Source organism: Aspergillus fischeri, genomic scaffold, assembly GCF_000149645.3.
Source record: "Aspergillus fischeri NRRL 181 1099437636266 genomic scaffold, whole genome shotgun sequence".
Lineage (NCBI taxonomy): Eukaryota > Fungi > Ascomycota > Eurotiomycetes > Eurotiales > Aspergillaceae > Aspergillus > Aspergillus fischeri.
Genome location: NW_001509760.1, coordinates 2,017 through 22,882, shown reverse-complemented (window position 1 = coordinate 22,882; position 20,866 = coordinate 2,017). Strand labels below are relative to the sequence as shown.

The window sequence follows — 20,866 nt, the reverse complement described above, 5'->3', positions numbered from 1 at the left end:
CAGATATTCTATCCACACTAATAAGATTAATCCCTAATTCAGGGATATAATAGACATCCTTTATTATATCTATATACCCTGAAGGGTATTTTATAAGGATATCACCCTGATATTTAGCTATTAGGCTTTTAGCCTTGCCCCATGAAATTATTTTGTTTATTTCTTTATATCTAAAGAAATAGTCCATTCTATGGATGGTATTTATAGTGGCAGCACTATCAATAACAAAATCCACTTTTAATCCTTCTTGAGGTAATAAGTGATCATTAGTGACTAGATGATCTAGTTCACTATTATTGATATTAGTGACTGCCCTAGTATTAGGGGTTATAAGAGGTAGGCATACCTCATTCCCAGCTATATCAAATAGCTGGTCATCAGGGATATCATTTATATTTAGCAATGGATCAGGGTCCATAGCCTGAAGGGTATATATTTCAGGATTCTTAGTCATATCTTGATCTAAATGATCATATTCATGACTATTAGATGAATCATGATTCGAATTGGTGTTCGATTGAGGATTTGAATGAAGATTCATATTTGAGGAATCATATAAGACATCAGGATCTAGACTAGATAGGACTGCTGCTAGAGCATCCTTATCCTTTAGTCTAGTCTGATTCTTTTGGTTCTTTTGAACCTTTATATCCTTTTGATTCATCTTATCATTCTTATTCCCCTTTTTCCACCCTTTAGGTGCCTTATTAGGGAATAAGAAATAGCAGTTACTAGTATCATGACTAGTAAGCTTGCAATGTTGGCAGTATCTGCCTAAGGCCTGCCTTTTATAGGATTTACCCTTAGCCTTAATATATAGTAGCCTATGGCTATTATTATGACCATTTTCCCTTCCTCGTGCCTCGTCTGCAAGGCTAGAAAATAGGGATTCAATGGTATAGGCTTTAGGGTCATTCCTAAGGGCCTGGGTTATATTAGATATAAACCCTTCATATTCATTGCCTAGGCTATTTAGCACCCAGGCTATAATAACCTGGTTAGGCAGAATGATATCTTTTCCTTTTAGGTCATCTACTAATGCCTTAACCTTATTAAGGTATTCCTCCATCGATTGGAAATCATCCAATGTGGTATTAAAGAAATCCTTTAAGGTAAGATATTCAGTAGTAAACCCCTTAGGATTATAAAGATCTTGAAGCCTTATCCAGGCCTCTTTAGCCCCAGCTATATCCTTTATATGAAGAAGGGGTCCATCTTCACATAGAAGTTTAATAATAGCTAGTGCCTTATCATTTTTCTTGCCAGAGATATCTTCCTCTATAGTAGAGGATAGATCTTCCTTTATAAGGGTAGCCTTAGTCCTAATAGACCAGGTTATATAGTTATCTGAGCCTCGTAGCTTTGGTAGGCTTATCTTATCCATAGATGCCATATTAAATATGACTTCTATAGGCTCAGAATATCGATTGATAATCAATCGATGCTAGGCATGAGCCTAGTATATGGATATGAAAGGATATCGATCAATAAATGATCAATAGTATAGATGCCTAGGCTAGGCCTAGGTATAATGAATTGCCTTTGAGCAAGGCCGGGCTCATAACCTGTGAATAAAAATGAACAGTATATACTAAATAGTATATAAATGACAAAGGAAATTTCATGAATATAGAGGGGAATAGATGGCTTGCCTAGGTATAAAGGAAGAATAGGAGGAATGGTAGTAGAATAGAATAGAATAGTAGAAGGAAAAATAGCTAAGGATATCTTAGCTTAATGTCTTAATTCCTTAATTAATTATGACTAGCTATAGGGTGATTTTAAGGGTGTATTTATAGATGATTCCTTCTAGCATAGGCCATTCGAATATTGAATGATCTCATAGCTGGGTGATCTCATAGATTAGATCACCATTTGCTAATGGTTGAAATCGATGATGATCAATGATGATCCATGACCATAAGGTTAGAACCATAGATATGATCAACGATCAACCATAGCGGATCAACCCATGGATATGGTCAACAATCAACTATAGCATGGTTTTCACCAACATATAGCTTGACCTGCATCTTAGAGTATTATGAAGTGTCCCTTATATAATAGTTTTATAGTAAAATAAAGGGTGTAAGTAACTAATAAAAATGTTTTTCTACTTAGTAGAAGTTAAATAGTTAGTTTAATACTAAACACTGATCAATAGTGAATTGAAAGAAGTAATTTAATATAGTCTAATTGAGATATACCTACTATACTCTGCAGTTTAAATATATTTCTATAGTAATAAAGAGTACCTTTACTGATGTAGCTTATTAACCACCATAACATGATAATATTATCTTAAGACTTAGATAATAGATAATTACCAGTGTTAATTTATTAAGAGACAGCTGAATTACTTAAGATTTCATATGTTTAAGGACTATATATTAATCAAAAGCACAGAGGTGACTGGAACAGGTGTAAATAATAGTATTTTATTTAAGTTAGTCAGCAGAATTATGCATCTTAGCATGGCCTAGTTAGGAAAATTATACTAAAATAAAATAACCTAGGTAACCCAACTAGGTAGCCCAGTTGGGTTCTGGGCTGGGCTTGGGCTTAGAGAGGGTGTTCCGGGTTTTAGTTACCTGGGCTGGGTTTTGGGCTCAAGGGGGGTGTTCCAGGTTGGGTTTTGCTGAGGTCTACTCGTGGGACAGAGCCCGCCCTGGCTAGCTAACCAAAGTCGCACGCTGTAATCCAATTGCTAGTCAGATATTGATTGAACTTTTGGATACTTCAAGGGAGCCGTGCTTGGTCACATACCTACGCCTGATCACAGTAAACACCGGCAACTGGCTTACGCACGGTGTTCTAGCCGGCCAATTGGTTGCTAACAAGTCTCATTATGAGACGCCAGAACAGCTAACAAGATGGCGAGTGTGTCCAAGTCATTGCGAGTTACGCTGCAGCATCATGCGTTGATCCATAGAGACTACAAGCAGTGGCCGAAGTTATCGTAGAGGCATCAATGGTATTATTAAGAATTGCGACTCAAGAAAGCAATAGCTAAGCTACTAGCTTGATAAGACAAACTACCAGCGGGACCCCGCCTATGTTGGCTCGCAGGCCATGAAACAACAAGCAGATTATCTTCAGGCGATATCGCCAAACAGTTGCAGCACGCCTTGCGTGCTCTTGCTTTCTCAGAGATCATAGTTTATGACTAACAAACAAGCCCGGTGGATTTGTTAGAAATAATGATAACCATTTCATACTCTCTTGGTCTGAGGCACAGGATTTAATATCTGTCTGTAGCTTGAGAATATCATCAGAAGTTCCTTGCCGTAGAAACTTAATAAGTCTCTTGAGTGTGTCTTAGGTCTGTTCCGCCTTCTTCAACGCGGATTTTCGACGCCTGTCTTGCCTTGCGACGAATATGCAATTTGCGTGTATGGCTACACACTGATCGCATGGGGATGAGCTGGAACACTACTATAATTAATAAATTTCAAGCGAATAAGTCGCAATATCTGCCTATGTAAGTTTTAAATAATGACAAGAGACGCGAGCTTTTCGCTCCTCTTGTTCCCTATACACACGGCGTCCACGAGACATAACCTGACTCCACTCTCGTTCGCAGCCAGAATTGACACGGGAAATAGTCTCCGCTATATAGAGGGGCTGGAGTTTGTTGCTTCTTCAGTGCGATTTCAAGACTAACTAGTGGCTGACTTAGCAGTAGAAACGTTTCCAATGAGTGTCTTATTCATATTCCTACATGTACGGCTTAACCTGAGTCTCCGACCATTCCCAATATTGCCTCCCAAGTTCCGGGTCCAGGAGGTCCTTTCGAGCGGGCTCAATCTTACCAAACGGGGACACTAGAGGAGGAAATGCGATTTAGTAGTTACTAGTGACTATAATAACCGAGGATAGCAAACTTACCCCAACCTCCATTATTCTCCTCCGTAATCGAGGGGTGTAACCCTGCAAAGAGCTCGGTGTATGCCCCGTTAATGGGCTCGTGCGATATAAGTCTCTAGGTTCATGATTAGCATCCAGCTTGCAAGGTTAAAATCAGATACAGATGGGTATCACATACAAACATCGCTAGCTGCATCCTCGGCATACTTTGCTGCAGGTTCGTGACGAAATTCCCTGGGTTAAGTGCCTTGATAATAATCAATCACCTGGTTATACCAGAGTAAGAGTGAGTAAGTTGTGGTGCAAAATTAAAACATACCACGCTAATAATACCCTCGCCAGCGGTTCTCCTTGCAAACTCTGCAGAGTGAAGGACATTTCCAGCCTTGCTCCGCGAGTACTTGGACCAAATCCCCTCCTCGACATGGTAGTCCATATTTGAAAAGTTAATCGCGGGCCGAGGAGCGCTATCCGCCGCGCTAGACGACACCCATACAACACGCACTGAGTTTTTCGGCGCAGTCTTTGCTGTTGCAACCAGGACCGGCCGCAGAAACTGCGTGAATAGAAAGTGTCCCAGGTTATTTGTTCCAATCTGCAGCTCGTAACCCTGAACGGTCTTGGACCCCTGCGGTGGAACCATCACCCCAGCATTGTTCCAGAGCACATCGAGGCGGGTTTCCTTGGCCAGAAATTCACCTGCCGATTGCTTGATTGTCGTGAGGTCGTCGAGCTGCAGGCGGAGGAAGATGAGCTCTCCCGTGGACGAGGGATGCGCGCGCTGAATCTCACGGATCACCTCCCTGGTTTTGGCCTCCGATCGAGCTGCGACGTAGATCTTGGCATTGTGTAAGTACAGGATTTTTACCAGCTCCTTTCCGAGACCGCCTGACCCTCCAGTGACTATAAAGACCTATATGGAAGGTTATTCTATAGCTCATTTTGGAATGTGCTGCTGTCAACGCGTACCTTGCCATGTTGGTCGGGGAGGTTTTGTTCGGTTAAGACAGGCTTGTGAGGGAAGAAGGTGCTTCGCCGCATTTGGAATTTGTTGCGAGATGGGTGGAAAAATATTGCGTTTTATCTGTGTAGGAGTGAATTGATTGATGGATGATATTACTGGCGTCATGTAGCATCCTGGCTTGTTCTTATAGCCCTCTCGACTTGGTCTGATCCATGGGATGAGACGATCATTTCTGTGCTAAACCTTTTTTGGACAGATGCGGCCGCGCTGTCCGCATCATGTTTTGCCTCCTTCTCAGACTCCTTGCACTTCAATTCAGCCTTCTTTTTTCTGTCATGGAGTCTCCTACGCAAAACGCCACCGCCCCTCAAGCATGCGGGGCGTGTAAAAAACACAAGCGGAAATGCGACAAATTGCTGCCTCAGTGCAGCCTTTGCATCCGCACCTGCCGCACCTGTGACTATAACGATGCTCCCAGACCCCCTCCAACGGCGGCCGAGTTCGCCGCTCTCCAAGGAAGACTGGCGGAACTGGAGCACCGGGTGCGCAGTACTTCCTTGCCCTCGGACTCTATGTCCGCTACCCTCAGTGTCTCTGGGAACAGTACGCTTCCCGCTGAATATATCGCAACGAAAGGGCCTAGCCAGGGACCAGCCGACTTCCCGTCGGCTTTGTTCTTGGATTTTGACTGCTACCGATGGTCGAATATGCAACTGCCAAGACCGGATGTTGGCATTCCGACGGTAAGGAAGGAGTGAATTCTCCATCATTCCCACCCTCCTTTCAACCAGCACCATCAAAAACAGTAGCTAACGAATGTCCAGGAAGTACTGGGAATCCTCAGCCAGGAAAACACTGTGCTAGAAATTTCAGCCCTTTACTTTGGCACAATTCATCGCTGGCTGCCTATAGTCTCAAAAAAGCGCATGGAGCTTGGCATCTCGTTGCAGAACAGCGGACCAGACCTCGCCATGCTTTTCCTCGCAATGAAACTGAACATTTCCCTTCCAACGGCTGGAACTAACTCACTGTATTCAATTTCAAAAAGCTTTTTGGCGACGCTGGAAGCAGGTGGTCTGGTATCCCTTGTCTATCTGCAAGCCATGATCCTAGTCGCCGTCTACGAATACAGCCACTCCATCTATCCGGCCGCATGGATGACTGTGGGAGCATGCGCCCGACTCGCTGATCTCCTTGGGCTGTCATCGGGTACGGACTCGATGAAAGTTATGAGTCGCGCGGTAAGTACAGCTGGTCTTGACGAGTTGAGCGGGTACCATGACTCACCCTCTCAAGTAGACGACATGGACGGAGGTGGAAGAAAAACGACGGGTTTGGTGGGCCATATATATCCTAGATCGGGTTATATCCCTCGGCAGTCGCAGGAGATTCTGTTTTCCTGAGCCGATGGATGGCCATGTCCTTCCTGCCAGCGATGAAGCTTGGGTAAATTGCCTACTTCCCTTTCTCTTCTTCGGAATAAAAAGGGAACACTACCGGGTACTGATAGATATCCACCTCCTAGGATTCGGGCGATGTGACAAACATTATCCAGCACTCAAGCACAACCCCTTTATCAACCCAAACATCGCCATTTGCTCGGCTCTGTCAATCCGCTATGTTCATCAGCCGCGCCGCGGCATTCCGCAATAGTTCCCAGACGGCGCCCCTGAACCATATAAGTGCACGTACTAGCCTGACCGAGGAACTTTGCATCTACAGTTCGATCCTCACCGACGAAATTATCTCCTCCTCCTTGGATGGCTACTTTCGCCTGCTCGCGCCCCGCTGCCTGACGTGGTCCGCCCTTTTCATGCTGCTTGATAACTACTGCTGCCCTGAGAAGCTCAGCGACGAACCGGGTTTCACCCCGTCCGGCGAAGTCAAGGGAACGGAGGAACTCGCTACACAGCTACAGGCCACGCTCGTCGTGCGAAGTATCAGCGACCAGGCGCATGAGCAGACAAAGACCCTCATGGACATTTTATTTGGCCCGGCTTCAAGTATGGATAGTATGAATACAATAGGGAGTTTGAGTCCGCTCTCGCTAGACGCGCTGTATTGCTCCATGGTCACATTCCAGTGGATCTATCGTGAGGGGGGAGAGGAGCTGGCCAAGTCTCAACTAGAGGATATGGAGGCTTGGATGCGGAGATTGAGTGAGCGGTGGAGGCTTGCCTCTGAGTATCTGACTCTCTCCGAGATCTACCGTACTGTTGAAACCTCCTAAATGCAATCTGAAAGCAATACTGAATGATACATTCTCCCTACACGACCGGGCCGCCCCCCCCCCCCGTCGCGCCCCCGCCCTCGTGCCCGGGACCCCCCCCCGCCGGCCACCGCCTCCCCACCCCCCCGCGTCCCGCGCCGTCCGGGAGGGACGATCGGGGTCTCATCTGGTTCCTCTACTCCCCAGGGGGTGATCCACCGCGCCCCTGATGGACTTCTCCGCCTGCTCATTGGTCCGTCTGGTCCGTCCGGTCTGTCTGTCCGTCCGTCTATTTTATTTTTATTTGTCTGCTCCACCTTTCCTTGCGCATGTTTTATGTGTGCGTGCTCCCCTCCCGTCCCTCCCCAGGGTGCATGCCCATAGGCTGGTGCTTCCTGGCTGGGCCTGCCCGCCTGCCCATACCTCTCTAGTGCTTGTGCTTCCTCCACACGCACTTACACTTAGATACACATGGCTTTTGCCTGATCCCTGATATATAATTTAATATAATTCCTTTTTCTTTCTGTGTCAGCCCCCATAAGCTGCGTATCGCGTTCAGAACTTATGACCTATGTCACGTCGCATAACACCATGTATAATCACCTGCTGAGGGGGATGTGGATTCTGATTAATTTATAGAGCAAGCAGAGAGATTATCATCATTAGAACAAGCTGGTTAATTTTCCATCTCTACTATCCTATTCTAATTCTCTCCTCTTCCAATATTATCTTTGAAATGGACCTATTTCTCCATAATCCTACCTACCAGGTCTGGATCTGCACTGCACCTCGCTGCCAGTATGCAGTCTCACCCCAGACCTTACTGGGCCATCTCCACGCCTGCCACCGGTCTCATTCCGCAGTGGCCACTCCTGCTCTCTGCTAGGCAGTGCTGACCCAGATGCTCCAGCGGCCATGGGTGGACCCTCACCAGGGGCCCTGCCCCCAGCCCTCCGCGGGGGACCCCCCCGTGCCAGGCCTGCCGGTGTACCAGGGTTCTGGGTGCCCGCACTGCCCTTATATCTGCCGGTCCCTGGCCCGGCTTCAGGACCACCGCGCCCAGAAACATCAGGATCAGGATGGGCACTGGGGCCGGGGCAGGCTCCCAGCCGCCCAGGCCCGCCTAGCAAATTGTGTGGTGAGCTGTCAGCGCTTCTACCATATAGGGCCAGGGAGCCACTTCTTTGAGGTCACCTGCGCCCCCCCTGCTCCGGCACTAGGCAAGTAGGGGTCAAAGGTCCCTTCCACTGCGGCCATGACCCCTGCGGACCGGATCCGCGCCCACATCAATCAGGCCCTGCAGGAGAGGGAGGCCGCCGCAGAGCTTGCCAATGGCCAGGTCCCCAGCCTTAACACATACCCGACTGAGGTCTCTCCCTGGCTGGAGCTAACCCACTGGCCAGAGTACCTGCGGGGGCAGGACCTGACCGCGGTGGCCCTGCTGGGTTGCCTGCTAGACCCAGCATGGGAGCCCCTGCTGGCCCTATTCAGTGCTAGTGTTGAGCGGCTGGTCTAGCAGGCCTACCAGACCATCTGGAGCAGCCAGATCAATGAGTTTGATCAGATCCAGATCAACACCTTCTTTCGCAAGCCTGGGCTCTGGAACTGGCCCATCCAGATCCACCTGCGGCTAAAGACCTATCACTAGTACTGCCAGGTCTGGTAGTGGCTAGTCTGCTTCGCCTACTACAGCACCCAGCCTGACCAGCCCATCCAGCTGCAACACCAGCTCAACACCACCCAGCTGGCCGCGCTAGACCAGATAGAGGAGTACAGCCAGGAGCTGCTTGCCCTACGCGCCAAGGGGGTGCCAGATACCCCACAGGTATTACAGGCACCGCAGGCACCGCAGGCATCGGGGGCATCAGGGGCATCAGAGGCATCACATACACGACTCCAATCACTTGCACCATGGCCACCAATAGCGCCCCCAGTGCCCCAGACGTTGGCAGAAACACTAGGACCCCCAGTGCTACCGGCACCCCCAGCACTATCCTCCCAGGAGAAAAAGGCACAGGACCAGCTAGACCAGGCCTGCCTGGCCCTCTCCATCGCCCTCCTAGATCATACCCTGAAGGGGGATCTCTTTGAAAGCACCCTGGTTGCCTTCCTGGCAGTACTAGGGGTGGACCCTGCGCGCCAGACATTCCAGGAGCCCTGTGCCTATGCTAGTTACCTATCTGGGCTAGTTAAGATAGCCCAGATGCTGGTGGCCCTGCAGGCAGTCCATCTGACTAAGACTGGTGAGGTCAGCCACCCAGCAGATGCCCTGGATGAGATGCGCGAGCGCTTCCTGCTGTATGGGGTGCGCGCCCCCTTTAGCTGGATCACACGGCTGCGCACATACAGGAAGAAGATCCAGAACAGCACCACTAGCCTGGGCTATATCTACTGGAGTAGTGATGAGCAGACCCTCAGCTATAAAGACCTGCGGCTCAGCATGCAGGGGCTACACCAGTTCATTACCAGCTAGGTGCAGCTAGCCTAGGCAGACCTTACACGGCTCTTCCTACTCTATGAGGAGGAGGTGTGGGAGGAGGTAGTACCCCAGCTGGTGCTGCACAAGCTACAGGATGATCCCACTAATAACCAGCAGGGCTGGAACTTCCTGTGGGACCAGCGTACCCGGGCAGCCCTGCCTACCACAGGGGAGTGGTGGCTGCTAGACTGCGTGCTAGGGGCAGACTGGCTACAGGAGGAGTTCCTACAGCTACACTAGATTAGCCAGCAGGACCAGGTGCTGTGGCAGGAAGGTGTAGTGAACCACTACCTACAGCAGGCCAAAGCATTCCTAGAGCACCTACTTCTATTAGTCTATATTACTGGGGGGCAGCCAGGCCGGGCCACAGAGCTACTCAGCCTGCGCCATAGTAATACCCTGCATGGCCGCCACCGCAATGTATTCATTAAGCATGGGCTCGTGAGCACGGTCACTATGTACCATAAGGGGTATTCCATTGATAACACCATGAAGATCATCCACCGGTATCTGCTGAAGGCTGTTAGTGAGCTAGTGGTCTACTATCTGTGGCTAATCCTGCCCTTCTGCCAGGCACTGCAGAAGCTGGTCCATGGGCAGAAGGGCCCAGCATCCGCCTTCCTATGGCCTGTGGGGGATGGGAGCTGGGATAGTAGCCAGCTGCGCAAGGTCCTCCAGCATAAGGCACAGACCCATCTACAGACCAAGATGAATATCCTGTCCTACCAGCACGCAGCTATCGCCATCTCCTGTGTACACCTGAAATGTGGGGGGTTCAAGCAGGACTATGGGGCAGATGATGCGGCCTTAATGAGCAGGCTAGCCATGGGTCCTGGATCACAGGCATAGTGTATGCGCGGGGGCTACAGGAGGCACTAGGCCATGTAGAGGCACGGCAGCGCTAATACCAGGCTATTAGTCGTGAATGGCATGGGTTCCTAGGCTTTGAAACCTACCTAGGGCCCCGCAAGCGGCCTGCAGGGGGTGATCCTGAGGTAGGGTGGTCAAAGAGGCAATGTATCATGGTGGAGATGGACTATGATTAGGGGGGGGTGGGGAATGGGGTATGGAATCAAGTGAGGAATTACAGGAGGAATTAAGTGAGTAATTAAGGATGAAGTTAAGCATGAAAATCAGCATGGAATTAAGCAAGAAATTAAGGAAGAAAACAAGCATGGAATTAAGTGAGGAATTAAGCATGAAATTGAACTTGGAATCATATATAACATCAAGCATGTGACATTGACCAGGGCATTAATAGAGGAATTAAGTATATAATTAAGTATGCAATCAAGTATGGAATTAAGTATGGAATCGAGTATGCAATTGAGTATGGAATTAAGTATGGAATTGAGTATGCAATCAAGTATGGAATTAAGTATGGAATCAAGTATGGAATTGAGTATGACATTAAGTGGCATCAAGCATGGTAGGGAGGATGACTGGACCAGCCCAAAATACAGGATGACCGCCCGGCAGCGCAAGAAATGGCAGCAGCTGTGGCAGCTAGCTAGCCAGGCCCCAGGCTGCCCTATCCCACAAGGGTTAGGAACTGTACTAGAGTTCCATTAGGGCTTTAACTATATTAGGTATAGTAGCTATCTTGGCATGGTATAGTTCCATTCTTTTCCTTAGGTATAGGGCTGCTACCAAATCAAGATAGAATTTATTGAAATTTTGGTAGCCTTTTAATTCTGGTATAAAGTCTAAGATAGTAAAATTTCAATGGGAAATTCCTTTCTTTAGGTGTGTTATAGCTGCTCCTTTTTTCCAGCCTTATATGATGGGGTTTACTAAGCTGCTGATTAGATAAGGTAAGCATACTAGCTACATAATTCAGGGGCTCATTCAGTATAAGATTATAATCTTATCATCCTAAATCTGTATCTGAATAGATAAGATCTTTATTCTGAATTAATTTCCTATTATGGAGCATCAGTTCTTCCTAAAATTATCCCAGTTCCCAGTTATTATATGCCGGATATGCCGCCATGGTGTCTGGCCTAGTGAGGTTAGTAGCCATCTACAGGGGAAGAATCATCATCTCCCACAGGCAACCGCGAAGCAGGTTCACAAGGCCATTCAGGGGTGGGATGGCATTGAGCATGATCCCCTAGCTATTCAATGGCCAGCTAGTCTAGCTTAATCAATCCCTGAGCTGGATGAGTACCCAGATGGGTTACTATGCCAGCATGCACCTATGCAATGCCACTATGTCACAAGATCAATCAAAACCATTAAGCGACATTGGCGTGAGCATCATGGGTGGAAGGTCCTATATAAAGGGGGCCGACCTAATCACCATGAGCAGGAACAGGCCCAAACTATGGTCCAACAGGGGTTCAAGGTAGTGACCTGCCAGCGGTTTTTCCCTTCACGAAAGGGGTCCCACTATATCTGGGTTCGAAGCCCTGAGCCCCTGGCTAGGCCAGCAGGCCCTGCGCCTAGCCTGGGTGTCCAGGCTGCGGTAGATGAGGTGGTGCAGGCCTGGGAGCAGGCCCAGGCCCGGGCTAAGGCAGACCAGGCCATCCAGGCCAGCCAGTTAACTGACGCGAACCCCTGGCTGCGGATGACTCGGTGGGCCGACTATCTGCAGGGCATCCAGGCCCATGACCTGCTAGCCTGCGTGGCAGCCCCGGAGGAAGATCCCCAGGATGCCACTGAGCAGTGTGTGCAGGTCGTCTGGGCCACCATGGAGCAGGTCGCCTGTAAGAGCCAGCAGACAGTCCAGCATTGCGGCCAGGCCATCCAGGTGGAAGCTGTCCAGTCTGAAAAGGGGCAGACCCCGCACCGGCCATTATTAGCATATATGGACGAGGCCGCAATCCAGAAGCATGTCCGTCCATGGCAGCAGATATTAGCATTCATTGCCCGCACGCAGGCCCCGCATGACTGGACCAGCCTGAAATACGGGATGACCGCCCGGCAGCGCAAGAAATGGCGGCAGCTGTGGCAGCTAGCTAGCCAGGCCCCAGGCAGCCCCGATCCCATGGATCCCAAGACTGACGACCCGCAGCGGCAGGCATGGGCCATGACCACCATTGAAAAAGCATGCTTAGAGTTTTGCATTGAGTTGCTGAACCAGCGCCATCGCAGCCATGAATATGAGAGTGCACTGGTATGCGCCATGGCTGTGTTGGGGCAGGGGGACACTGGCTGGCGGGACCCTGAGAGCTACCCCCTGATATTATCCCACATGATCAAGGTGGCCCGATTCATGGTGGTGCAGAAGGCATTATGGATGGACCCTAATCCATGGCAGATTATTCAGACCTGGGCGCGGAAGGACCAGAGCGCTGAATGGGTGCTGGCCAGCGCGGATGATCAACTCAGGGAGATTGATGAGGGATATGGCAGCAATGACCCCCCATCCACCCCAGGGCCCCCATCATCGCCCCCGTCATCCATCCATAGTGATGACCCATTGCCCGCGGTTAACATTTGCCTGAGCCGCCGGCCATTCCAGGAGCAGGTGACATGGATGATGCACTAGTTTATGATCCGTGGGACCCACGGCCCCATGGAGACATTGCTAGACTGGCGCACATATGGATTAAAGGTCCATTATAATCATACAGCCCCCGGCCATGTGACATGGATGGGGGAGGACCAACTGTTATACCAGCAGATGGCATTCACCATGGGCGATTTCCGGGGGTTCATCCATGGATTGGTGACCGCGGCCCGGGAGATACTTAGTCATTTATGCATGCAGGATCATGCGCAGATGCCCCCCATTCCATGGATAGCATTATATGACGATCCCAGCCAGAGCCAGGCCGGGTGGAACTTTATGCACGACGCACGGACCCAGTGGCCGGTGGATGGGACCCACTGGATGATCAACCGGCTGCGGGCTGAGCCAGCCATGCAGCGGCATTTCCTGCGGGGGGGCCGATTCCACCCCAGTGCCATCCAGCAGTACTGGCAGCGCGTGGCCCAGTTTAAGGAGAAATTAGCCATTATGGTGCATGTCACCGCAGGGCAGCCGGCGTGGGCCCCAGAGTTATTAAGCATTCAGTATTGCAACACAGCGAACAGTCGCCAGCGGAATATATATATTAAGGATGGCATGGTGACATTTGTGACAGCATATCATAAGGGGTTCCATGCTAGTAATGATGTGAAGATCATCCATCGATATGTGCCGCGGGAGGTCGGGGAGTTGGTGGTATGGTATATCTGGCTGGTGATGCCATTTGTCGACCAGTTGGCTGCATGGCAGGCCGCGCAGGTCGCGCAGGGGAGCCAGGCTGTGCAGGGTAGCCAGACCGCGCAGGGAAGCCAGACCGCGCGGTGGAGCCAGGCCGCGCAGGGAAGCCAGACTGCGCGGTGGAGCCAGGCCGCGCAGGGAAGCCAGACCGCGCAGGGAAGCCAGGCCGCGCAGGGAAGCCAGACCGCGCAGGGAAGCCAGGCCGCGCAGGGGAGCCAGGCCGCGCAGGGAAGCCAGACCGCGCGGTGGAGCCAGGCCGCGCAGGGAAGCCAGACCGCGCAGGGGAGCCATGGAGCACAAGGCAGCCAGGTCGCGCAGGGGAGCCAGGCCGCGCAGGGTAGCCAGACCGCGCAGGGAAGCCAGACCGCGCGGGGGAGCCAGACCGCGCAGGGGAGCCAGGCCGCGCAGGGGAGCCAGGCCGCGCAGGGAAGCCAGACCGCGCAGGGGAGCCAGGCCGCGCAGGGGAGCCAGACCGCGCAGGGGAGCCGGGCCGCGCAGGGAAGCCAGACCGCGCAGGGGAGCCAGGCCGCGCAGGGGAGCCGGGCCGCGCAGGGAAGCCGGGCCGCGCAGGGAAGCCATGGAGCACAAGGCAGCCAGGCATGGTTATGGGGCCCCGACCCCGGTACCGGCCGTGAATGGTCGTCCGAGCGGTTCCGGGAGGCGTTGAAACGGGAAACCCGCACCCGGCTCGGCACCGCCATCCATATCGCGGCATACCGGGACATCGCCATTGGCATCAGCCGCCGATTTTTGCGGCCATCCACTGCGTTCCCCCATAATATCCAGGAGGCCGAGCCGGCCCCAGCAGCCATGGATGCCGATGCGGAGGAGAGCATGGATATTGAGCAGTGGATGGGCCATATTGCTGATTTACAGGCCGCCCATTCATCACATGTTGCTGGCATGGTATATGGCCGCATCATGCAGGAACAGGCCGGCAGCACCGCCCACCGGCAGGAGATGTTCCGGTTATCCAGCACCGATTGGCACCTGTTTTTAGGATTTGGGGACCCCCCCGTCCACGTTAGGCAAACGCAAACGGGCCCCGTGGGAGGATCAGGCCGAGGTCAGCCGCATGGAACGCCGCCACTAGTTGGCCACCATGGATCTGGAGGCAGCCGCGCAGCGCATGACCGGGCGGCCCGACATGCAGTTCCGGGGGGTCCAGGACCCGGCCATGCAGGCCATCCAGCGGGGAGAGAGCCCCGTGGTCGCAGTGATGCCCACCGGCGGGGGGAAGAGCATGCTGTTCATGGTGCCCGCGTTCGCCGCCCCTGGGGGCACCACCATTGTTGTGGTGCCGCTGGTCGCATTACGAGCTGATATGACCCGGCGATGCCAGGAGCTCGGCATATCATGTGTGCCGTGGGAGAGCCGGCGGCCCCCCAATGCCGCATCCATCGTGTTAGTGACGCCCGAATCTGCGGTCAGCCCCGATTTCCAGACGTTTTTGAACCGGCTGCGGTGGACCCGGCGGCTGGACCGGATCGTGATCGATGAATGCCATGTGGTGTTGAATGACCAGCGGGATTTCCGGCCCCAGATGGCCCAGCTGGGCCAGTTGGTCCAGGCCCGCACCCAGATGGTGTGGTTGACCGCCACATTGCCCCCGAGCATGGAGGACGAATTATGCCGGCGGATGAAGCATGACCGGGCCGCCGTGACCATATACCGGGCCCGGACCAGCCGGCCGAACGTGGCATACCGGGTGTGGCGGCCGGACATGACCGGGGTGGGCCGGGGGCCGTATCAGTGGATCGAGAGCGAGGCCGTGGTGGCATTCATTCAGGACCGCATCCGACAAGCCGCTGGGGGGAAGGTGATCATATATGCGAATATCATCGGGCAGGTGACGGCCATGGCGCAGGTGCTTAGGTGCGAGGCGTATTACAGCGAGCAGTTGGACAAGGCCGGGGTGTTAGCGCGGTTCATGGGGGCCAGCCCCGTGATCACCGCCACCAGCGCGTTAGGCATGGGGGTGGACATCCCCAATATCCGCAGCATCATCCATATCGGGACCCCCCGGACGTTATTGGATTACGCGCAGGAGAGTGGCCGGGCTGGGCGGGACGGACAGCGCAGCGAGGCAATCATTATCCAGCCCACCGGGTGGGACGCCCCGGCGCCATGGATGGAGGGTGTGGCCCCCGAGGACCAGGAGCAGGTGGCTGAGTATATGGGGGTGGTGGAAGGGGTTGGGTGCCGGCGCGTGGTGTTGGATCAGTATTTGGACGGAGTGGTGGACGGGTATCAGCGGTGGTATTGCCAGGATGCAGATGCCGGGGAACAGGCATGTGATGGGTGTGATCCCGATTGGGCGGGGCTGGTGGAACCAGCCGGGGTTGGTAGCAGCCCGGTGCCGGGTGAGCAAGCCCCAGAGGTTCCGTGCCAGGCAGGCAGCATGGTAGCGAGAGAGGCCCCGTGCGAGGCAGGCCGTCAGGCAGGGAGAGAGCCAGGGAGAGAGGCCCCATGCCAGGCAGGCCGGCAGGCAGGAAGTATGGCAGGGAGAGAGGCAGCGCGAGAGGCCCCGTGCCAGGTAGGCCGTCAGGCAGGCCGTCAGGCAGGGAGAGAGGCAGCGCAAGAGGCCCCGTGCCAGGTAGGCCGTCAGGCAGGCCGTCAGGCAGGGAGAGAGGCAGCGAGGGAGGCCCCATGTGAGGCAGGCCGTCAGGCAGGGAGAGAGGCAGTCAGAGAGGCCCCATACAAGGCAGGCAGCATAGTAGCATGGGAGGCACCCCAGGTCAGCCGCAGCCAGGTGCCATGCGAGCCCGCCAGGGAGGCCGCCAGTCCCACCCCATCCAATGATTCATTTTGCAGCCAGCCATCCATTCCCATGGCGGTATGGCACACCCAGCAGGTGCAGGCCCAGCAGTGGGCTGCCATGGATATCCAGCAGCAGCAGCATCAGACCCAGCAGGGTTTGGATGAGGAGATGGCCCAGGCTGAATGCATGCAGTGGCGGGATCAATGTTATATATGCGCCATACAGGGGGGTGATAGTGGCCATGAGTTATATGCATGTCATCAGCCCCACAGCCAGGCCGCACGGGCATGGATGATCCGTGTGCGTCGGCAGCTCCAATATGCCCCATACAGTGCATGTTATTCGTGCGGCATGCCCCAATCCATATGCCATGGGTGGGAGCCGGGCCATGCATGTGAATACCGTGGGTTTTTGATCCCCATGGTGGCCATGATGTTATTCGGGCCATGGCAGGGCCAGATTGAGCCCGTATGGCAGCGCCGGTTGCAGGGAATAGGGGTTGATGGGCAGGATGAGGCCCAGGTGGTCCAGTTTTTGGGGCAGGCGCACCCCAACCACGAGGGGCACAACCAGTTATTTACATCATTTTGTTGGTTACGGCGGTTATGTCAGGAGATTGAGGTCGATCAGCATTGGTAGATTGGTGAATGAATATATATTTTCAGATACCATAATGCGCAGAGATATATATTAGACAGTTTGTATAGTATGTTGGCTGAATCCATGGTTTGTACACATGTATATATATATAATCAGTCATCAGGGGGGATATATAATATTAACCATAGTCAGGAGAGAGGTAGGTAGTAGGTCAGGAGGAGGGAGCAAGGTAGGCAGTAGGTAGGCAGTAGGTAGATAGTGAGGTAGACAGTGAGGTAGACAGTGAGGTAGACAGTGAGGTAGACAGTGAGGTAGACAGTGAGGTAGACAGTGAGGTAGACAGTAAGACAGACAGTAAGACATACAGTGAGGTAGATAGTAGGGTAGATAGTACAGTTAATAGTAAGGCAGGCAGTGAGACAGGCAGTAGATAGGCAGTAAGACAGGCAGTGAGACAGGCAGTATGGTAGGTAGAGAGACAGGCAGTATGGCAGGTAGAGAGATAGGTAGTGGGACAGGCAGTGAGACAGGAAGATAGGGAGGGAGGAGGGAGTGAGGTATATAGTAAGATATATAAGGAAGTTAACAGTAAGGTAGGCAGGAAGACAGGCAGGATAAGACCCAGGTGGTCCAGTTTTTAGGGCAGGCATACCCCAACCAGGAGGGGCACAGCCAGTTATTTATATCAGTTTATTAGTTATAGCAGTTATATTAGGAGATTAAGGTTAATCTGCATTGATATACTGGGCGAATGAATATATATATTTTAGGAGAGCATAATGGCAGCAGAGATATATATTATATATTTAGTTCCCATAAATATGTTAGCCAAATCCATGGTTTGTGAACATGCATATATATATAAGATTAGTTATCATGGGGGATATATAAAATATTAAATATAGTTAGGACAGAGGCAGGCAGCGAGACAGGCAGTGAGGTAGACAGTGAGGTAGACAGTGAGGTAGACAGTGAGGTAGAAAGTGAGGTAGAAAGTGAGGTAGATAGCAAGACCAGCAGCAAGACAGGCAGCAAGGTGGATGGTGAGGTAGGAAGAATAGCAGATTAAATAGCAGGTTGTATAGCAGACAGAATGGCCAGCAGTGAGGTAGTAATCAGGGTAGCGAGCAAGGTAGTAAGGTAGATCATAAGGCCCCCAGGAAGGTTGTGTATGAGGCAGGCAGTAAGGGAGATGGTAAGGGAGATAGTGAGGGAGATGGTGAGGGAGATGGTGAGGGAGATGGTAAGGGAGATAGTGAGGGAGATGGTGAGGGAGATGGTGAGGGAGATGGTGAGGGAGATAGTGAGGGAGATGGTGAGGGAGATAGTGAGGGAGATGGTGAGAGAGATGGTGAGGGAGATGGTGAGGGAGATGGTGAGGGAGATAGTGAGGGAGATGGTGAGAGAGATGGTGAGGGAGACAGTAAGGTAGGGAGAATGGCAGATTAAATAGCAGGTTGTATAGCAGGCAGTAAGGTAGGCAGTGAGGTAGACAGAATGGGAGGCAGAATAAGGCAGAATAGGAGGCAGAATAGGAGGCAGAAAGGCAGGTCAAACAGCAGGGAGAATGGCAGGCAGTGAGGTAGTGATCAGGGTAGTGAGCAAGGTAGTAAGGGAGATCATAAGGCCCCAGGAAGGTTGTGCATAAGGTAGGCAGTGAGGTAAGCAGTGAAGCAGATAGTAAGACAGGCAGTAAGGCAGGCAGTAAGGTAGGCAGTAAGGTAGGCAGTGAGGTAGGTAGTAAGGTAGATCACAAGACCAGAAATGAGGTAGATGGTGTAGTAGGTAGTGGGGTTAACAGTAAGGCAGGCAGGAAGATAGGCAGGATAAGGCCCAGGTGGTCCAGTTTTTATAGCAGGCACACCCCAACCAGGAGGTGCACAGTGAGTTATATTTATATCATTTTATTAGTCACAGTAGTTATGTGAGGAGATTGAGGTCAATCAGCATTAATATATTAGGTGAATGAATATATATATTTTAGGATACCATAATAGTGCGGAGATATATATTATACATTTAGTTTAGGTTAAATACATCAGCTAAATCCATGGTTTGTATACATGCATATATGTATAAGATGAGATGTCAGAGAATATATATAATATTTACCATATTCAGGAGAGAGGTAGGTAGTACAGTATGAGGTGGAGGGGGAATTCAGAGGTAGGAGATAGATAGATAGGTCCCATGCCATATAGAACACATGGTAGGGCAGGAGGAACCAGGTAAGGTAGGCAGCATGGTAGATAGTGAGGTTAACAGTAAGACCAGCAGCAAGGTAGGCAGCAGACAGGCAGAAAGACAGGCAGGCAGAACCATGTAAGGCAGGCAGCAAGGCAGGCAGTGAGGTTGACAGTGAGGTAGGCAGTGAGGTAGACAGTGAGGTAGGTAGTGAGGTTATAATGCAGGTTATAAGGCCCCAGAGAGGTTGTTATGCATAAGGCAGGTAGTGAGGTAGAAAAGAGATAGGGAGGGAGGTATTAGGTAAGGTAGAGAGAGAGGCAGAGATGGACCATATAATATAGAAAGCAGAGTCAGGCAGAAGGAACCAGGTGAGATATTAATCAAGATCAGTCATGAGGTAAGTGTATGGATATATATATTATAGATTAGGTTAGAAAATGAATATTTTAGCAGAAGCAGCATTTTTTATATATATATAATAAAGTATCCAGGGAATATATATAATATTAAGTAAGGCAGCTAGAGAGCCCCATATAAGGCAGGTAGTAAGGCAGGCAGAACAGTAGGTAGTAAATTAGTGATTAGGGTAGTGAGTGAGGTAGCAAGGTAGATTATAAGGTCCCAGGAAGGTTATATATGAGGCAGGCAGAACAGCAGGTTAAACAGCAGGTTAAATAGTAGGTTAAATAGACCCAAACAGGCAGAACAGCAGGGGGAGTAGCAGATTAAATAGCAGGTTAAATAGCAGGTTGAATAGCAGGTTGAATAGCAGGTTGAATAGCAGGTTAAATAGGCAGAATAGGTAGAAGGTAAGATGTAGTAAGGATAATAGAGTAAGGGTTAGTAAGTTTAAGATAAGAATAGGGGGTAGAAATATATAAGATAATAAGAGTTTAAGTAAAGAGAAGAAATAAATAAGATTAAAATAGAAGAAGAAAGAGAAGAGGAAAGAGAAGAGGAAAGAATTTAGAGTAAAGAGAAGAGGAAAGAATTTAGAGTAAATAGAATTATTAGTATAATTAAAGTAAGGGTTAGGATTATTAAAGAGGATTAGGGTTTAATATAGAGATAGAATAGGAAGAGAGAAGAGTAAGGGTTAGTAATATTTAAGTAAGGGGAAGGATTTATAGTAATTTAAGTCAGAAAAAGGATTATTAAAGAGAATAAAGATAAGAAAGAGGGATTAATTAAAGAGGGTAAAAGAAGTAGGGATAAAGAGGGTAAGGATAAAAAGAGATTAGATTAATTATAATATAAGAGAGGGGAAGGGATTATTTTTAAAGAAATAAAAGAGAAGATTAAGAAAGAAAAGAAGAAAGAGTAGATAAGAAAAGAGAAGATTTAGATTAGGGTTTAATAAGAAATAAAGTAGATTAGAAGAAGAATATAAGAAATTAAGAAGTTAAAGAAGAGGGAAGGTAGGGATAGTAAAGAAGAAGATAGTAAGAGATAGAGTAAGGGATAGAGCAAGGATTAGTAAGTTTAGAGAAGGGAAGAGGATATAAGAGTTTATTTAAAGAGAAAAGAATAGAAGATAAAGATAGATTAGATAGAAAGAGTTTAAAAGATAAGAAAGAAATTAATTA

The 20,866-nt window shown here is 50.4% G+C and overlaps 6 protein-coding genes across 6 annotated transcripts, besides 35 other annotated features; 5 read left to right on the top strand and 1 right to left on the bottom strand.

Moving 5' to 3' along the window:
- Window positions 1-871: 871 nt before the first annotated feature.
- Window positions 872-1,366: a mobile genetic element.
- A 2,351-nt stretch (window positions 1,367-3,717) lies between these two features.
- NFIA_047060 (short-chain dehydrogenase) lies at window positions 3,718-4,908 on the bottom strand (the record flags this gene model as incomplete). Its single annotated transcript, XM_001257277.1, has 5 exons — window positions 3,718-3,824; window positions 3,889-3,982; window positions 4,046-4,114; window positions 4,187-4,780; window positions 4,837-4,908. The coding sequence occupies 5 exons, from the start codon at window positions 4,906-4,908 to the stop codon at window positions 3,718-3,720; spliced, it is 936 nt and encodes a 311-aa protein (XP_001257278.1).
- A 258-nt stretch (window positions 4,909-5,166) lies between these two features.
- NFIA_047050 (putative transcription factor) lies at window positions 5,167-7,061 on the top strand (the record flags this gene model as incomplete). The annotated part of the gene is made up of 4 exons (XM_001257276.1): window positions 5,167-5,574; window positions 5,656-6,072; window positions 6,131-6,277; window positions 6,357-7,061. 4 exons carry the CDS (start codon window positions 5,167-5,169, stop codon window positions 7,059-7,061), a joined length of 1,677 nt encoding a protein of 558 aa, XP_001257277.1.
- A 217-nt stretch (window positions 7,062-7,278) lies between these two features.
- Window positions 7,279-7,351: a microsatellite.
- Window positions 7,352-8,295: 944 nt separating this feature from the next.
- NFIA_047040 (uncharacterized protein) lies at window positions 8,296-10,368 on the top strand (the record flags this gene model as incomplete). Its single annotated transcript, XM_001257275.1, has 4 exons — window positions 8,296-8,550; window positions 8,707-9,345; window positions 9,529-9,695; window positions 9,765-10,368. The coding sequence occupies 4 exons, from the start codon at window positions 8,296-8,298 to the stop codon at window positions 10,366-10,368; spliced, it is 1,665 nt and encodes a 554-aa protein (XP_001257276.1).
- Window positions 8,893-8,925: a microsatellite.
- Window positions 10,369-10,589: 221 nt separating the features above from the next.
- Window positions 10,590-10,644: a microsatellite.
- Window positions 10,603-10,725: a microsatellite.
- Window positions 10,627-10,723: a microsatellite.
- A 57-nt stretch (window positions 10,726-10,782) lies between the features above and the next one.
- Window positions 10,783-10,935: a microsatellite.
- A 784-nt stretch (window positions 10,936-11,719) lies between these two features.
- NFIA_047030 (uncharacterized protein) lies at window positions 11,720-13,012 on the top strand (the record flags this gene model as incomplete). Its single annotated transcript, XM_001257274.1, has 1 exon — window positions 11,720-13,012. The coding sequence occupies one exon, from the start codon at window positions 11,720-11,722 to the stop codon at window positions 13,010-13,012; it is 1,293 nt and encodes a 430-aa protein (XP_001257275.1).
- Window positions 13,013-13,039: 27 nt separating this feature from the next.
- Window positions 13,040-14,825, top strand: NFIA_047020 (uncharacterized protein; the record flags this gene model as incomplete). Its single annotated transcript, XM_001257273.1, has 2 exons — window positions 13,040-14,638; window positions 14,733-14,825. The coding sequence occupies 2 exons, from the start codon at window positions 13,040-13,042 to the stop codon at window positions 14,823-14,825; spliced, it is 1,692 nt and encodes a 563-aa protein (XP_001257274.1).
- Window positions 13,752-14,310: a microsatellite.
- Window positions 14,125-14,286: a microsatellite.
- Window positions 14,826-14,834: 9 nt separating the features above from the next.
- NFIA_047010 (putative DEAD/DEAH box helicase) lies at window positions 14,835-17,132 on the top strand (the record flags this gene model as incomplete). Its single annotated transcript, XM_001257272.1, has 1 exon — window positions 14,835-17,132. One exon carries the CDS (start codon window positions 14,835-14,837, stop codon window positions 17,130-17,132), a length of 2,298 nt encoding a protein of 765 aa, XP_001257273.1.
- Window positions 16,123-16,246: a microsatellite.
- Window positions 16,160-16,405: a microsatellite.
- Window positions 16,206-16,378: a microsatellite.
- Window positions 16,267-16,357: a microsatellite.
- Window positions 16,340-16,431: a microsatellite.
- A 158-nt stretch (window positions 17,133-17,290) lies between the features above and the next one.
- Window positions 17,291-17,436: a microsatellite.
- Window positions 17,322-17,469: a microsatellite.
- Window positions 17,379-17,555: a microsatellite.
- Window positions 17,499-17,707: a microsatellite.
- Window positions 17,503-17,624: a microsatellite.
- Window positions 17,708-17,774: 67 nt separating the features above from the next.
- Window positions 17,775-17,808: a microsatellite.
- Window positions 17,809-18,007: 199 nt separating this feature from the next.
- Window positions 18,008-18,149: a microsatellite.
- Window positions 18,028-18,098: a microsatellite.
- Window positions 18,150-18,280: 131 nt separating the features above from the next.
- Window positions 18,281-18,514: a microsatellite.
- A 43-nt stretch (window positions 18,515-18,557) lies between these two features.
- Window positions 18,558-18,679: a microsatellite.
- Window positions 18,588-18,637: a microsatellite.
- A 60-nt stretch (window positions 18,680-18,739) lies between the features above and the next one.
- Window positions 18,740-18,842: a microsatellite.
- Window positions 18,741-18,919: a microsatellite.
- Window positions 18,920-19,372: 453 nt separating this feature from the next.
- Window positions 19,373-19,440: a microsatellite.
- Window positions 19,436-19,494: a microsatellite.
- Window positions 19,440-19,495: a microsatellite.
- A 441-nt stretch (window positions 19,496-19,936) lies between these two features.
- Window positions 19,937-19,970: a microsatellite.
- Window positions 19,971-19,999: 29 nt separating this feature from the next.
- Window positions 20,000-20,073: a microsatellite.
- Window positions 20,074-20,208: 135 nt separating this feature from the next.
- Window positions 20,209-20,270: a microsatellite.
- Window positions 20,224-20,287: a microsatellite.
- A 282-nt stretch (window positions 20,288-20,569) lies between these two features.
- Window positions 20,570-20,621: a microsatellite.
- Between the last annotated feature and the right edge of the window lie 245 nt (window positions 20,622-20,866).